Source organism: Ursus maritimus, assembly GCF_017311325.1.
Source record: "Ursus maritimus isolate PB19 chromosome X unlocalized genomic scaffold, ASM1731132v1 scaffold_X1, whole genome shotgun sequence".
In the NCBI taxonomy this organism is placed as follows: domain Eukaryota; kingdom Metazoa; phylum Chordata; class Mammalia; order Carnivora; family Ursidae; genus Ursus; species Ursus maritimus.
The window spans coordinates 84,094,985-84,112,827 of record NW_024423319.1 but is presented as its reverse complement, the minus strand read 5'-3'; the positions used below and the strand labels follow the sequence as shown (position 1 = coordinate 84,112,827).

General features: G+C 49.2%; 1 protein-coding gene across 1 annotated transcript in view; it reads left to right on the top strand.

Annotated features, from left to right (window-relative positions):
* The first annotated feature begins 290 nt into the window (after positions 1-290).
* RBM10 (RNA binding motif protein 10) overlaps positions 291-17,843 on the top strand; it is a 34,398-nt gene continuing 16,845 nt past the window's right edge. Inside the window, 6 exon segments of the mRNA XM_040632521.1 lie at positions 291-530; positions 2,477-2,556; positions 2,558-2,622; positions 13,332-13,515; positions 14,964-15,194; positions 17,072-17,141. Coding sequence (XP_040488455.1) covers positions 461-530; positions 2,477-2,556; positions 2,558-2,622; positions 13,332-13,515; positions 14,964-15,194; positions 17,072-17,141 — 700 coding nt within the window. The 5' untranslated portion in view covers positions 291-460.

Here is a 17,843-nt window from a genome sequence, read left to right as displayed (position 1 = left end):
GGGGGGGGGAGGGGCGGAGCTTCCGTTTGTCTTTCATCTTCGAAGGAAGCCAAGCTTCTAAAAAGCGGGCCTCGCCGGATTGGCCAATAGCTACTCCTTTTCGCGACTTGCGAGCGTTCGCTGGGAGAGTGGGGAGGTGGCATACGCTTGCCAATCAGAGCCGGCCAGGGCTGGCCGTCGGCGGCCGGCGACCAATAGACGAGGCCGGCCAGAGCGCGCTCCCTTAGTAGGTGGATGGTGGTCGAAGCGCCGGCTCCCTTCTCGTCGTCGCCATTTTGTGCTGGTGATTGCGGCCGGCTGGGAGTAGGCGGCAGTGGGTTTCCTGGGGAGGGTAGCGCGCTTGGCGCTTCTCCCCTCCCCGCTCCTCCGCCCTTCTGCCTCCGGCCTCGGACTTGGCGGTGGTGCAGGCCGGCTCCGGCAGAGCTGGGAGAGTTGGAGGAGGTGGCGGCGCGCCGAGGTGATGTCCGGGAGCCCTCCCTTGACAGCCCGGGCCGAGAAGGTGAGCGTCGTCGCTGGTCGTGGGGGCGGAGGTAAGGGGCCGGGGGCGGGCGGGTGCGGAGAGGAGGCGCTAGGGCGGACTACGGGACGTGGGCCTGGGCTACGCGCGGAACCGAGGGATGTGTGCATGGCCTGAGCCCGGGAGGGGGTATCTTCCCCCCGCTTTTGAGAGCTGAGGCGCGTGCGCGATTGGGGCACGGGAATGGGTGCACGCGGGTTGGGGGAAGGGAGGGACCGATGGGAGTGGGCTTCCGTGGCTTAACTGTGTCTGCGACACCGAACTTTATCCGTGGAGGGGCCCGAGGTCTTTATCCATAGGGGAGGAGGGTGTGCTGTCTCCTCTGTGTGACTTGGGTACTTACCTATCCATGGGGAAGCATTCTGTGGCTCTGGTCCTCCTTATTCTTGGGTGGGGGAGGAGGAAAGACGTCTGTATGACTCTGGTCTTTATCCTTGTAGTCTGTGCTGTAACTGAGGTCCTTATCCATGGGGAGGAGTCCTTATCCATAGGGAGTCTTCTTGGGACTGGCCCTAACCAACCCACTTGGTAGGCGGGGAGGGAGTGCAAGAACTGTGTGTATGACTTACTGCCCCTTCTTTGGGGAGGAGTTCGTATCTGTGACTCTGACGCTCATCCTTTGAAAGGGCCTCGGTGTGTGATTATGGCCCGTACTTATTGTGGGTTCCTGTCTTCTGATTTTGGCCCATAGTTATTCGGGGCTCATGTCTGTGACTTTGGTCCCTATCTGTCGTGGATACCGGTGTGTGACTCTGACCTCTTTGCCAGAGTCTACTGAGGGTTTTGTATCTGGCTCTCATCCACTGGGGCCCCTGGTTGTGTTTCTAACTCTTATCCATCTGGGAGCAGGCAGCTCTGGTTCCCTGTGGCTTAAGGAGAAAGAGAAAATTGGTTGTGTGTATACGTGGAGGGGAGGTGTGGTGGCAGCCTAGTGTTGGGCAGGTGTTGTTACTGCCTAGCTTTGCCTGAGTCCTGCTCAGAGGGTGGGTTCTGAAGATTCTGGGATACTTCTTGGTGACCCTTGGCCAGGTCATGTGGCTCTGGGGACTTACGTAGTTCTCATGGCAGCCCTGAGGGTTGGGTGAAATGACTGCCCTTCATCCCTGCAGAACAGCACAGTGGTTGGGAACAGCCTCAAAAGGGTTCCTTTGCCTCTGGATAAGTTGGACCCAGAGCCCTGGGGAGAGAACCACCTTGGGACCTGGCTGTGCATAAGAGACAGAGCTCGAGGCTGAGCCAGTTGCGGAGTGAGGGCCAAAGCTGTGTTGGCCCGGAGCCCAGCGAGGCGTCAACCATCTCACTGCCAAGTTAGCCCCTTTACCCTCTAGGCCTTTCGTGGTCTCTTGCTGTCTTGTAGGGGGCAGCCAACATCTTGTTGGGAGGATGAAATGGCACCTGGGGCCCCATGGAAGGAGCTTGGTGGGTGCCTACAACTCCCGTTGTGAAGTCTTGCCTCTGTGCCTAATGTGCCTGATCTTAGACAAGTCATCCAGCACCGAGAACCCCCTGGGCAGGTAGCTAGCTCCAGGCTCAGACTTGTCTACTGGTCTCAGATGGCAGAGCCTTGATCACAGAATAGGTGGCACCACCAGGTCTCTCTGCAGGATGCTCCCCTCTCTGCCAAAGGCCTTGCTATTTCTGTTTTATTTAAGTAAGCTCTACGCCCAATGTGGGGCTTGAACTCATGACCCCGAGATCCAGAGTTGCATATTCGATTGACTGAGCCAGCCAGGTGCCCCTGGCCTTGCTATTTTAGGGCTGGGGGCCGTAGCGTCATGTCTGTGGAGAAGGGAAGGAGCAGGCCAGGTAGGGGCTGTCTTCCTACTCTGGTCCACAGGAGCACCAGGAAGTTGGGAAATAATGTCCCTGGGCTAAGGGACAGCAGAGACCCTTGACAACAAGGGTTTCTCAAGGAGGCCCCAACTGCCTTGACCCCTTTCTTCCTTCTACTCTCCTCAGAGTCCCTGCAGGAGGCATCACCCAGGCTGGCAGATCATGGTGGCAGCAGCGGGGGTGGCTGGGAAGTGAAACGGAGCCANCCAGCGGCTGAGGAGGGGCCCCAGCAGCCCCCGCAGGCCCTATCAGGACATGGAGTATGAAAGACGGTGAGTTACCCACTCCCGCCCCTACCAAGCATCCTAGGCTTATCCCCGTGTAAGAATTGGTCCGGGAAGGTGCTAGGAGGGGACTTCCGGGCAGAGGAAACAGCACAGCAGATGATTGGTTTCTTTTCAGCAGACATTTACTTGGCACCTGTTGGAAGCCAGGCCCTGTGCTAGGCTCTGGCAGTGTAGTGGTGAGTGAGACAGATAAGACTGCAGCCTTTTTCCTCAGGGTCTCACAAGGGAGACCACACACTTTACAGGTGATATTAAGAAACAGCTCGATAGGTGCCATGGTTGGTTGTGGAGTTGGGAAAGGATCAAGAAAAAGGGAGGAATGGAGGCCGAGTCCCAGGTTCCCAGTTTGGGTGACTCAGATCTTCACCAAGGTGTGGACAGCCACTGCAGGAGGAGAGGCAGAGGTGGGTGGCGGAGGGGTGGTGGGTTATAAGTGCCTGTGGCTTCTCAGGGGGGAGGTGTGGGCTATAGCTTTGGGTTGAAGGGGTGGGTGGGAGTGGTGCCTTCAGAGTGAGGCATTTGTGCAGGGTAAGTATGGGGCAAGCCAGGTCCGATAGTGGGAGACTTCAGGAACAAGGTGGGCTGAAGCTGGCGGGACACTTGTCCTAGTATGGGACACTCTCATATGGTTATTTTTATTTTATTTTTCTTCCCCGTGTGGTTATTTTTAAACTGGTACGAACAGGAAATAGTCGGAACATTTGGTAAAATACAGAGATCCTGGGCCAACCCTCACCATTCTGGTGGATCACTCCAGTTGATGTCTCACGCAGATGATCTGTTCCTGACATATTAAGAGTGCTTAGGAAAGTAGACCTAATGCTCCCAGAAAGCCTCTATTAAAAGTCAGTAGATTTATAAAATGTCAGGGAGGAAGTAATTTTTTTAAATGTCTTACAAAGTGTTTCTTCTTCCACCACCCCCTTTAAAAGTGTTTTCTGAAAAGCGAGCCCAAGTTTGAGATGTGGTCATCATCTAGTGTTAGTCAGTCATCTTTTAAAAAATATCTTTTGAAAGCATTCAGGTTTTGGGTGGTATTCTCTCGAAGTGCTCTGTGGCATTTTGAGTAGGTGACATACTTCCTTCAGACTTTATAACGAAATAAAGCCACTGTCTGTCTTCTGGCTTTCAGAGGCCCTCAAGTGCAGAGGTTTGAGTTAAATCATACCTTTTCAGTTCAAGGTGGGTTTCTATCATAGGTCATTACAGGGCCTTCTCTTGCCATGTTTGTGTTTTCCTTTTTATTTCTGATTCCAATAGCTGTAGGCAGCTGCTCTGTCCTGTTTGAAATGTATCCTTCTAGAATATGTAGCATTATTTTGAGCTTTGTGTTTTCAGTTTGTACAAACGACTGAGTGCTACAGTTTTCATTTTGTTTCCTGAACTTTGTAGTACTCAGCACTGCGTCTTTAAGATCTGTCTCCTTTGCCATGTGTATGTGAGTGCTTTGCTTCTAATTGGCCCCAAGGACACCGTGGTGTGTGCCTGTTGCCTTTTACTTAATGATTCCCTCAAGGATGGGTACCTGTAAAATTCATCATTTTTTGTCTTGTAATCTGTGCTTTCAGAAACTTCTCTGTTCCTGCCTCTGGATCACAAAGATTGTGTTCACTCTATAGTTTTCCCTTTCACATTTAGATCTTTAGTAACATTTAGAGTACACTTCTGCATACGGTATAAGGCAGGTTCTGGTTTTGTGTTCCTCCATATAGTAGGCAGTTTTCCCAGTACCTTTTAAATAGTCCATTCTTTCTTTATTGATTTGTAGTACGTCATCTCATTTCAAGTTCCCTCATGTACGTGGATCTGTCTTGAGTAATCTGATTTGTTTCATTGGTCTGTTTGTTTAATTCTCACGCCAGAACCTTACTGGTTTTGTTATTATGGCTTTATAGACTCTCTTAGCTCCCTCTTTGCTCTCTTATCAAAGTTGATTTTAGCCATTTGTGGGACTTACATTTAAAGAAATGTATCAAGTCCCTCAAAAACATTCAAGAATTTTGATTAAGATTGCATCAAATTATTAATTTGGGGAGAATTGTCATCTTTTTTAAGTGGTGATCTGATCCAAGACCTGTATGGAGAATATTTTAGAATTTGTTTAAAGGACATACAAATCTATGGGGCATCTGGGTGGCTCAGTCAGTTAAGTGTCTGACTCTTGATCTCAGCTCAGGTCTTGATCTCAGGGTCGTGAGTTCAAGCCCCACATTAGGCTCCATCCTGGGCATTGAGCCTACTTAAAAATGAATGAATGAACGAATGAATGACATTCAAGTCTGAATAAATGAAAATACAACTCTTGTATAATTCCTAGGTGCTTCGATAGTTTTCATTGACGTCTTATTTTCTTTTATATTTTCCAAGCTTGTGTTTGCTGGGGTAGAGGAAAGCTGTTACTTTTTCTAAGTTATCTTACCCTTGCTGTACTCTCTTATTATTTCTGATTATTCATTGTTGATTCTGATGGTCTTTCTAAGTAATTGGTTATGCTGTATGCAAATCAATTCTGTCACATTTCTTTTTCCTCGCTTATAATGTTGTCTAGGACTTTAGTACCATATTAAATAGTGTCAGTGATGCTGGGTGCACAAAATAAGATTCATTTTAGCAGGTTGTAACAGAGAATCTGAAGAATAATGGCTTAAACAATGTAGTTTATTTCCTTCCTCATAAAGGACATCTGCAGATAGATGAGACATTTCTGTCTCATAAAGGACATCTGCAAGACATCAACAGTCAGTCCCGGCCTGATAGGCAGCCCCGTCTGCTTAGCCATCAAATTGGATGTGTGCTGTAGGCTATTAGAATGTAGCCTTTCATAAACCAAGGAAATTCTCTAATCTTAGTTTGTCAAGATTTATCAGAAATGAGAATTGGGGGTGCCTGGGTGGCTCAGTCAGTTAAGCATCCGACTCTTGATTTTGGCTCAAGTCATGATCCTCAGGGTCCTGGAATTGAGTCCTGCATCAAGTCTGCACTGAGCTTGGAGTCTCCTTAAGGTTCTCTCTCTCCCTCTCGCCCTGTGCTCACACGCTCTCTCTCTCTCTCAAATAAATAAATCTTAAAAAAATAATCAGGGGCACCTGGGTGGCCCAGTCGGTTAAACATCTGCCTTCAGCTCAGGTCATGATCCCAGGGTCCTGGGATTGAGCCTTGCATCAGGCTCCCCACTCAGCAGAGAGCCTGCTTCTCCCTCTCCCTCTGCCTGCTGCTCCTTCTGCTTGTGCTTGCTCTCTCTGTCAAATAAATAAGTAAAATCTTTAAAAAAAAAAATAATCCATGTTGGGTTCGATGGACATTAAAAAAAAAAGAAATGAGGATCGAACTTCATAATTACATGCTTTTTTCCTCCTTTTGTCCATTAGTTTCACAAATCACATTAAATTACATCCTTGCCATTGTTGAGATATACCTTCCTTGGTGTGTATGTGTATGTTTATAACTTCTTATTTTGAAAAAAAATTCTAATTTTCAGAAAGGTTGCAAGTACAGTAAACTCCCATATATCTTCTCCCCAGAACCACTAATTATAAACATTTTGCCACATTTATTTTACCTACCTACATGCCTCACCATGCCCTTCTTCCCCCCATCTCTCTCTATATATATAGGTAGAGATACAGCTGTATATCAAGGTATCTATGTATAGGCAACTTTTTTTTCCTGTATCATTTCAGTTAGTGACTGACATGACCGTTAAGTATGACAGCATGTACGTCCTAAGAACAAGGACTTTCTCTTCTGTAACCACAGTACACTTCTGAATATCAGGGAACTGAACATTGTTGCAGTACTTTTATCTTCTAAAAAGTTCGTATTCTGATGTCATCCCTTGTCCTTTACGGCATTGGTTCCCTAATCTAGGATCCTGTCCAAGATCACACGCTACACTGTATGGAGCTACTTTGTATTTTTGGTTCCCTTTACTCAGGAAGTTACTAAGTCTTTCTTTTTCTTCCATGGCCTTGATATGTTTTAAGAGCACAGTTCATTGGCTTTGTAGATGCTTCTGAATCTGTTTTCCTAATGCTTATTCATCAGTTGTTGGCAGAAAAATTATTTAATATGTATGTTTTTAAAACACTGTTACATTTGGTTAGGTACTGTATTACTAGGATATTTGCGTCTGTGTCACCTCAGTGAAGTGGTCTTAATGATTTCCTTTTCTAGTATCCATCTGACACTGAGTCACCGTAGCCTCATTGCATGATTTGGGCAGCTTTTGCCATTTCTCTCTTTATTGGAGAAACTTGTATAAAAAGTATCTGTCCCTTGAAAGCTTGTTAAAACTGAGCTTTAAAAGGGCCTGGATTTTTAATGATCATTTTGTCTAGTTCTTCTGCCAATTTTGGCAGTTTTTGATTTTCAGAAATATATTCATTTTGCGGAGGTCCTCGCATATTAGGATTCAGTCCAGCTTCGTGGAAATGTATTATGAACAGGGTCTGTCTTTGGAAGGTATTTTGTCAAAGTGTTCTGTGGCCAATGAAAAGTATCCCTTACTGTCCAAATCTGTTCTCTTCCCAAGTTTAGATAGCAAGAGTTCAGTATGGAAATTTATTTGGTTTAGGGGCACCTGGGTGGCTCGGTCAGTTAAGTGGCTGACTCTTGGTTTCAGCTCAGGTCATGATCTTGGGGTCCTGGGATTGAGCCCCTCCTCAGGCTCCATGCTCAGCAGGGAGTCTGCTTGAGGATTCTTTCTCTCCCTCGCCCTCCTCCCCCCTGCTCACATGTGCTCGCACTCTCTCTGTCTCTAAAGTAAATAAATCAATCTTTAAAAAATTTATTTGGTTTAGATGCTGAGTGTCAGAGTTCAGGATTTCATCTGAACATTTATTCAACTCTGTTCGGTTCTTAAATTCTGAGGACCAGAGTTCAAGTATTGGGGGATAACTGTGGTAAGCAAACACAAAGAAACGTTGCTCACATCAGAACCCTTAAGGGGCACGTAGGAGGTTCAGTCGGTTAAGCATCTGACTATTTTGGCTCAAGTTATGATCTCAGGGTCGTGAGATCAAGGTCTGTGTCGGGCTCTGCACCGTGCATGGAGCCTGCTTAAGATTCTCTCTCTCCCTCTCCCCCACCTCCGCTTCTCTGACAAACAAACAAAAAACCCTTAAAAATACATCACTCATACCAGCCACTTCCTGTCCAGGCATTTATCGTAAAGAAATAATTTGGGTTCCAAGCCAAGCTCACAAGGACAAGGGACTTCATTTTATTCACAGCAGTGTCCCCAGCACTAGAGCAGCGCTTGACACATAGCAAATGTTACATTAATATTTATTGAATGAATAAATGAACAATTATGAAATATTGGAAACCAAGCAGATATCTGGAAACATTTTATTTTCCCCATTTGTTAATTACCTTGAGCTTTATGGTGTTTTTCCAATGTTTTATTATGAAATTTCAAACGTACAGCAAAGTTGAAAGAATTTTACAGTGAATACCTCTATAACCATCTGCTGGATTCTACCATTAACATTTTTACCATGCTTGCTTTATGACATGTTTATTTGTTTGTGGTAATTTTTTTTAAGGATTTTATTTATTTATGTGACAGAGAGACAGCCAGCGAGAGAGGGAACACAGCAGGGGGAGTGGGAGAGGAAGAAGCAGGCTCCCAGTGGAGGAGCCCGATGTGGGACTCGATCCCGGTACGCCGGGATCACGCCCTGAGCTGAAGGCAGACGCTTTAACGACTGCGCTACCCAGGCACCCCGATGTTTGTGGTATTTTATAACGCGTTTTTTTTTTTAACATTTTTTTTTGAGATTTTATTTATTTATTTGACAGAGAGACAGCCAGAAGGAGAGGGATCACAAGCAGGGAGAGTGGGAGAGGAAGAAGCAGGCTCTCAGCAGAGGAGCCTGATGCGGGGCTCGATCCCATAATGCCAGGATCATGCCCTGAGCCGAAGGCAAACGCTTAACGACTGAGCCACCCAGGCGCCCCTTTTAACCTGTTTTTAATAAGTTTTTACAAAGCCAGATTTATCAGGTTGTTTTTTTTTTTAAATGACTTCCAGGGTTTCGTCTTGCTTAGAAAGGCCTTCCATGAGGTGATTCATTTTTTTCTTATGTTTTCTTTCTAACGTTTTTATGGTTTCTATTCAGGGATTTAAATTTTTGATTCATCTCGAATTTACTTGGTATAAGAAATGAGGTAGATAAACAACTTTTATTTTCTTAAACTTCCTTCTGTGAAGGACCAGATAGTAAATATTTTTGACATTGCAGACCATGCCGTCTCTGTCACAGCTGCTCGGCTAAAAGCAGCCACAGACAATATGTAAATGAACAGGTATAGCCGTGTTCAAGAGAACTTTATTTGGGTGACTGGATTGGGTCCACTGGCTGTAGTTCACTGATCTGTAGCCCAGACCATTACTGCAACTGGTGTTTATTGACTAATCCATTTTCCCCCTGTTCGTATGAGTTGCAGCCTCTGGGTTACTATAAATTTCCATGTATGTTATTGTGTAGTATGGACTCTGTTCAGTTTCACTTATCTGTCCATTTGTGTTTCAGTTGTTCCACCTTTATATATAATATGTTTTAACATTTGGTGAGGCTCTTCTCCCCCCTCGTTAGTCTTTTTTTTTTTTTAAGCAGAATTTTTCTGACTCTTCTAAATTGTTTCTTGTCCTTTGCCGTTACAAACAGTGCTGTTGAATGATGTTTTTGTATGTGTGCAAGTATATTAGTATATTACATTTCCAGGAAAATTGGGGGTTAGGGTAGATTTTTAGTTTTTACCAGCTATTGCCAAATTCCCCTCCACAAGGGACTGTTTCCATTTTCACTCCTACCAGCAGTACAAGAGTGCCTGTTTCCCATACAGCCTTACCAAGAGTGTCTTGTCAAACATTTGGACTTTTACAGATCTGTCACATTAGAAATGTTCTATCACAGATCTTTCTTACAGAAGAATTCCAAATAATATATGTAGATACTCCACATTCCAGAAGGTAGAGCTTAATTTTCCTCCTCTTGACTGTGGGCTAATCTTAGTGACTCACTTCTAAAGAACAGAGTGTAGAAACGGAAAAAGAGAAACTATAGTGGAGGAACCTGGCAGACCCCACCACAACCACATGGTCAAGATCAACATCGGCAGTGATAAGTCACGTTGATATCATGGGCCCCCTTATACAATGCGATCAGTAGGGCAGGTCAGCTCTCTTGTATTCTTCCCCAAAAAACCATAACCTCCATAACCTCAAGTCTAATCACAAAAACACAATGGACAAACCCAAGTTGAGGTACATTCTTCAAAACAGCTGACCAGTGCTCTTGAAAACTGTCAAAGTCATTAAAAAAGGGGGGGGGAGACTAAGAAACCTTCACAGGCCAGAGGAGACTAAGGGTGCATGATGACGAAAAGCAATGTGCCATCCTGGATTCGATCCTGGAACAGAAGGTGGATAGTAGTGGGAAAACGGGTGAACTCCTACAGTTAATTAACTTCTTAGTTTTGACAAATGTACTGTGGTTACATTTGTCCCCTGTTAACATTAGGGGAAGCTGGGTGAAGGGTATATAAGAATTATGTTACCTTTGAACTTTTCTATAAATCTAAAATTATTTCAAAACAAGTTTAACTTCATCAAGATTAGAAACTTAAGTACGTCAGAGGACATGGTTCAAGAGAGTGAAAAGACAACCCACAGCATGGGAAAAGGTGTTTGCAGGCCATATATCTAGTCAGGGACTCACACCCAGAATAGAAAAAGAACTCCTGCAGCAGCCCAGGAAAACCCAGTTCAGAAGTGGGCAAAAGACTCGAATAGACATTTCTCCAGAAAAGACACACGAGTGGCCAGGAAGCACAGGGAGCGATGCGGAATGACAGGTGCTGGTGAGGATGTGGAGAGATTGGAACTTGGGCGCGTTGCCGACGGGAACGTGAAATGGCGCAGCTGCTGTGGAACACCGCCCAGGGGCTCCTCGAAAAATTAAATCTGCAGCTACCATGTGGTCCAGCAGTTCCACTCGTGGGTATTTACCCAAAGGAATTGAGAGCAGGAAGTCGCACCGATAGTTGTACACCAGTGTTCATAGCAGCATTAGTCACAACACCCAAAACAACCAGAAGGTGGAAACAGCGCAGCCGGCCCCGAGCAGATGCACGGCCAGACGAAGCGTGGCGTGTGCCATGCCTGCGTACGTGTGCGGCCACAAGAAAGGAAGTTCTGACGCAGGCCGCGACACAGGCGGGCCTGGAAAACATGACGCGAAGCGAGAGCAGCCGGACACGAAGGAACGGATATTGTATGGTTCCACTTACACCAGGTACCAAGGACAGGCAGATTCACAGAGACTGGAAGTAGGATAGAGGGGGTGGGGGGGCAAGCTAATGTTCAGTGAGTAGGGAGCTTCTGTTCTGAGAAAGGTTTCCGGAAACAGACGGTGATGATCGCTCAACATCGTGAGTATATTTTGTGGTAAATTTCGTGAGATCTGTATTTTACCACAATAAAAATGACTAAAAATATACGAAAAATAAATTTTAGACGTTTATTTTAAAATGGCCTGTCCAGGGTAGTTTTGATTTTCATCGTTCAAAATATAAATCGTTTGTATTTCTTTCCTGCGAATTCTGTTCCTCTTCCTCTTCCCATACTTTTTCCCAGTTAGTTTGTCCTGACTGGGCTCATGATGGTTTTTTTTCTTTTCCAAACAGAAGTGTTTTATTTTTATATAGTTAACTTTAATAATCTCTTCTGTGGCTTCTGGATTTGGGTCATAGTTTTCCCCCATTGCAAGATTATCAAGAAATCATCTCGTGTTTTCTTCTACTTTTATGGTTTCAGTTCTTCTATTTAAATCTTTGACCCATTTTATTTTTTTATTATTTTATTATTGGACCATGCACTTTCTTTTTTTCACATTTTCCTGATTATTTTTTTTAATTTTTTAAAGATTTATTTATTTTACAGAGAGAGCACATGCACATGCAAGTGGGGGGAGGGGCAGAGGGAGAGACCCTCAGGCAGACTCCCCACTGAGTGTGGAACCCATCGTGGGGCTCGAGATCATTACGAGCTAAAATCTAGAGTTGTCCACTTAACCAACCGAGCCACCCAGTCGCCCCAATTATTTAATTAAAAAAATCTCTTCAAACCCCACCCCCCATTTCCCCCATCTCCCCCACCTCCCTCTGGTGACCATCAGTTTGTTCTCTGTAGTTAAGAGTCTGTTTTTTTGGTTTGCCTCCCTCTTTTTTCCCTTTGCTCATTTCTGTTCCTTAAATTCCACATAGGAGTGAAATCATATGGTGTTTGTCTTTCTCTGACTGATTTATTTCACTTAGCGTCATACTCTCTAGCTCCGTCCATGTTGTCTCAAGTCTTTGACCCATTTTAAGCGTATCCTGGTTTATATGTGGGAAGTATAGTCATAAGATCTTGGCGCTTGTCTAGGTATTTAACCTTTTTGGTTCAGTCATACTTGGGATCTTCCCATTTCTAAACGGTGCCTCTCTGAATAGAGGCAATGTATTTATTTCTGCATATTACTTTTGTACCCAGCATCCTTACTGATTTATTGGTTGTAATCATTTTTCATTTGATTCACTTGGGCTTACAGGCATATCCTCATATCATTTACAAACAATGGTAATTTTACCTTCTCCTTTCCAGCTTTTAACCTCTTTTCTTCATTCTTTTGGTTCAGCTAGTGCCTTAGAACACTGTTCATAGTGGTGTTGATACTAGACATTCTAACAGTGTTGTTCCTGACCAGGATGGGGACCCTGCTAGCAGTAGTCGACTATGATGTCTTTTTTTTTTCTTGTTTTAAGTAAACATGTATTGGTTGCTTTTAGAATACTTTTTAAGGCCTTATTTCATCAAACAAAAATTCTTGGGCATCTACTAAGTACCAGGTACTAAGCTAAGTTTTGAGGAGTAGGGCCATGGACCCTCTGGATGTGGTCCCCTCTTTCCCAGAACTCACAGTTTAGTACTTTTTTAAATCATCAAAGAAACGCATGTGAGAGGTGCCTGGCTGGCTCAGTCGGTGGAGCATGCGACTCGATCTCGGGGTTGTGAGTTCGAGCCCCACTTTGGATGTAGAGATTACTTAAAAATAAAATCTTAAAAAAAGAGAGAAATGTACATGAAATCAACTTCGAGATAATTATTTTACAGTAATCACAGTAGGAAAAATTTTGACAAAACAGCGGGCAGGGCTAGCAGGGTGATAGTGAAACAGAGGGTCAGGGTAGCACCACGCACAATGAGGCAGAGGGAGAGAGGGCGGTAGGGACCTCACCCCACATACCCTGCAGACCTGGCAGGACCTTGGTGAGAATAAGAGGGAGCCATCGAAGGGAGTGCAGTCGTTGGGCTTGGTTGGCTTTGCCTTATAGAACACTTGCTCACATTCAGGCCATGGGGAATGAGCTGGGAGAGGCCTGGTGGAGGTGAGACCGGCCTGACGCCGCACCTGAGGGCCCTGTGAAGGAGGACAGGCATGGACCAGGGAGGTGGCAGAGGGAAGGAGAAGTGGATTGGATCTTTGAGGGGTGGGGCCCAGGTCACCTCATGGAGTCAGGATTTAGGGACCCCTGTCAGGAGTGGGATCTAGGGTCTAGAGGGATTGAGTGGGTGGGAGCCCCCCCCCACCTCTTGCACCTTGCAGAAAGGACTGCCCTCTGATCCCTCCCTGTTCTTCTTCCCTCAGAGGTGGTCGTGGGGATAGGACTGGCCGCTATGGAGCCACTGACCGTTCACAAGATGATGGTGGGGAGAACCGCAGCCGAGACCACGACTACCGGGACATGGACTACCGCTCGTATCCCCGAGAGTACGGTAGCCAGGAGGGCAAGCACGACTACGACGACTCGTCTGAGGAGCAGAGTGCAGAGGTGAGGGCCAGGGAGGACAGAGTCCTGCAGGGCCTCAGCTTGTAGCACCATGTGCAGGTAGCTCTCGGCTCCCGTGCCTTCAGAGTGTGCTCAGTGGCTTTGCCTCACCTGGAGGGTCTGTCCCCACTCCCCTCTGTGAGGGCTCCTCTCCCGAGTTGGGTCTCCCTGACTTCCACATGCTTGGCTCTATACTTCTGAGGGCCCCTGGCCATCACCTCTCTCCCTTCTTCCCTGTTTTTTAATTTGGGTCCATGGTTCACTGCAAGCCCTTCACTGCCTGCTCCCAACCAGTTTGGGGCCCTTGAAGAGCCTCCTGCATGGGACCCGGCATGTGGGCTTGGGAGGGTGTAGGGGAACTGGGTATCACCCAGCAGAGTAGCCCTGGGAGGCCAACCGTTGGCATTCACAGGGGCGGCAGAGCCCCTCTACAAAAGGGAAAGACCCTCTAGGGCCTCTCCTTTGAGCTCAGGGGGTAGCCACTTCCATGTTGGGTAGTTAGCCCTAGCCTGAGGAGGGGAGGCATGATGTTTACCATCTGAGGAGAAGCAGCAGACTTGCCTTAAGGGAACCCCAGTTTGAGAGGATAGTCAGGGCCCAGGTCCAAGTAAGCAGGCAGGTCTCCTATCCAGCAGGGTGGGAAGTGTACTTTTGCAACCCAGCCGCTGGGGACAGAGTGTGGGTGTTCAGGCCTCCCAACTGGCAGCTGTGATCTGTGCCTGGATGTCTCCAGGGTACCAGGGGGCTCTGGGTGGACCCTTGGGAAGAGTGGGAGTGGGGTGCTGAGTTATCTGGTCCCCCCCCCCAGGGCAGAAGGGGTGTGGATCCTGGCCCGGCCTGCTTAGTCCTGGCGGGATGGCTTGGGCAACACCCAAGGACTCAGCGACCACACCCTGTCAGGAGGGAGCCTAGCGGTGGTAGAGGACTGGCCAGGCGGACGAGGATCGGGGCCTGGGGGCAGGGCTGTGGCCCTCACACCTTTGCAGGCCCCTGCTGACTGGCTCTGGATGAGATATTGAGCTACTCGTGAAACCCTGGCCCAAACTGGAAATCGTAAGGCATAAGAAAGAATTGTGCACATACTAGCTGAGCTGGTGAGGGAGGAGGAGGGAGAAACAGGGCAGGATTTAGTGTGCTGACCCCAGACGCGAGGAGGCTGAGGCGGCGTCTGGTCACCTGTCTGTGGGAGTTTCTCCCCCACAGTAATACTGCTACCGGCCTCTCCCCGCTCCCATCAAGGCAGCCCCCAGAAGGCATCCCAGGGACAGTTTCCCATCCCAGAAGGGTTGCAGTCCAGGCCTGACCCATTTTGCCTGCCCTGAGCCTTTAGCCGGAGCCCGCCCACCCCTGGCTTTCAGAGCCTGTCTGCCTCAGAGAGCCAGCGGCCAGCCCCTAGGCCCACCCCAGACTGACTGCCCGTCTGGTGTCTCTCGTCTCATTCTGTTGGCCAGGATTCCTACGAGGCCTCCCCGGGCTCCGAGACTCAGCGTAGGCGGCGGCGGCGGCACAGGCACAGCCCCACCGGCCCGCCAGGCTTCCCCCGAGACGGCGACTATCGGGACCAGGACTATCGGACCGAGCAAGGGGAGGAGGAGGAGGAGGATGAGGAGGAGGAGGAGGAGGAGAAGGCCAGTAACATCGTCATGCTGAGGATGCTGCCACAGGCAGCCACTGAGGATGACGTACGTGCCCCCCCCATGCCCCGGGCAGGCGGCAGAGCAGGAGGCCAGGCTGGGTCTCCTCCAGGGCCCTCAGCTTCTCGCTCACCCCGACCTCAGCTCCTTTTATCCCTTCTCTCCCCCAGCACTGTTCCGTCCTCTGGGCAGGCCTTTGTACTCTCCTGGTCTGGAAGGGAGGAGTGTCGGATAGGCTGGCTTGGCCAAGGGGCTGTGGTGGTGGGTGTGGGAGGGAACAGGGCATTCCTCTGGAACATTCCGCTGGTCATCCATCCATTCTGTATATGTTGATTGAGGGCCAGATGCTCACCAGACCCAGAGCCGGGTATTCCTGGTGGCAGAGATAATGCAGGGCCCTGCAGCCCTGGGGATAGGGAGGGTCCCCTGGGATTTTCTGAGGTTTTATTCACACTCTCTCCCCATACCCTCACCTCTGCCCTCTTCCGTCAGCAGCGCCAAATCTCAATGGCCTGGCCACAGAGTCCTGCGTTCTCTGACTTCCTTTGCTGCTACTTACAGCCTCCCCACCCTGTGCTCCATGACATTTCCTTCCGTATTCCTCCCTTTTCTTATGTTTCCTTCTCATAGAGGCTTCCCCTAACGAGCCCCAGTAAAACCCCAGAGGGCCACTAGAATAGTCTCCTCCCTAGCCTCCCTGAGTCTCCTCTCTGCCCGCTTGCCTGCGTTTTCTGCCCAGCTCTTCTCCAAACTCTACCAGCTGCCCATTTTGTCACAGAGAAAAATCCCACCTGTGTATTTGGCCCACCTGCCATGTTCAGGGTCAGACAGTAGCTCCGTGCTGACATGTGTTAAGGATTGATCACAGGGTGGGCCACAGGCCAGGTCTCATTTAATCCTCACAGCCACCCTGCAGGGAAGGTACTCTGCGTGTTTCCATCCTACGGATGAGGAAGCCAGGCCCCCAGCAGTGAAGCAGCTTGCCCCAGGTCCCACAGGCAGTGAGTGGCAGGCCAGCGAGTGGCAATGGAGCTGGGGTCTGGCCCCGGGCAGCTGGATTCCAGAGCCTACATTCTTGCTGTTTCCTGAGCCCTCCCTGAGTATTTGCAGTCCTAACGAGCTCCTCCGTGTTTCTTTTCATTCTCACGTGTTTCTGTGTGTGTGTATGTGTGTGTGTGTGTGTGTGTGTGTGTGTGAGAGAGAGAGAGAGAGAGCGAGAGCTCCTTTTTTTTTCACCTGATGAGGAAACTGAGGCCCAGAGGCAATAAGATTGCCGCCCGAGAATGCCCAGGACATGTTCCCAGGCTTCTGCAAGAAGCACCGCTGGCCTAGAGACCCTACTTCATCTGGTCCAAACCCCAGACTGCCTCCGCAGCTTCCCTCTGGCTTCATCCAGAAAGCTTTCCAAACTCTGTCACCACACCTTTTGGTCTCCACCCCAGGATACTGCTCCACGCATGGCCTGGGGGCACACGGCCAGGCTCTGCTCAGACCCGGTCCTGCCCTTGTGGTCCTGCCCTTTGTGGTATTCGCATAGCGGGTCTCTCAGGGCAAGCCCCAGCTCCCCTCACCACGGCGGCTGCACCAAGCCTGTCGTCAGAGTCCCCCCCCACCCCCCCGCAGGCCATTCTTCAGCTGCTGGCTTGGCTCCCTCTTTCCTTGCTCTCTGCCTCTGAGGGTCATCACGCTGCCATGCCCCCGCCCCCACACCATGCCCCTTTCATTTCACTCACTCTCTGCAAGTCTGGGGCCGAGTGCTGAGAGCAGGTGCTGGTGCGGGCCCAGGGCTGTGGCCACTTGGGGACAAGGCCCAAGAGAGCGAGAGGAGGCAGTGCGTGCATGTCGCCGGCAGCCCTCCAGGGTCCCGGAGGCCTCCGGTGGCCCCCATGTGCTGAGCCTGCCCCCACCCATATCTCCCCGTACAGATCCGGGGCCAGCTGCAGTCCCACGGAGTGCAAGCACGAGAGGTCCGGCTGATGCGGAACAAATCCTCAGGTGAGCTTTTGTTCCCAGTGCCTCCCCTTCCGCTGGCCAGCCTCAGCCTCCAGTCTCCCTCCTGCTTCTGCCTTCTCCCTCACCCTCCCTGCCCTGCCTTCCTGCCACAGCTGGGAATGGGCAGCTTGGGGGTGCCCTCTCTTCTTCTCTTCCCCTCAACCCATACTCCTCACAGCTCTGGGGCTGTCGGGGAGGGGGTGCAACACTGAGCTGAGTGCTCCCCGGGGGCAGGGCCAGGGCCAGGCTCCGGGGAACCTCCTCTTTGGGACTCTGAGTATCTGAGGTGGTAACCGCCTCCCCATATACTCCCTTCCCTTTCCCTTCTTCTCCTTCCCCTGCCCCTCGATCTCCCCCACATTTTTCTGGTAACAGCCTGTGACCAGAAAGTAGGTCTGACACGGTCCCACTCACGTGTCCCAAGAGGGGAGGCAGGGGATGGCTCTTATCCAAGGGTGCATCCCAAGGAGCAGCCAGGATTTCTGGCCTCGCTTGTTCCCTCCCTCCCTCTTGCAGGCTGCTTGGAGCTGGCCTGAGGTTAGCAGGGTGGTGGGGGGGAGTCGTCTCTGCAGGACCTCTGGCCCAGGCTCCCCAAGGCAGGCACAGTGGGGCTTCACTGCCTGGGCTTCTCTCGCCATCTCTCAGTCTCTCTCCTCCCCACACCTCCATATCTCTCTCTCTCTCTCTCTCTCTCTCTCTCTCTCT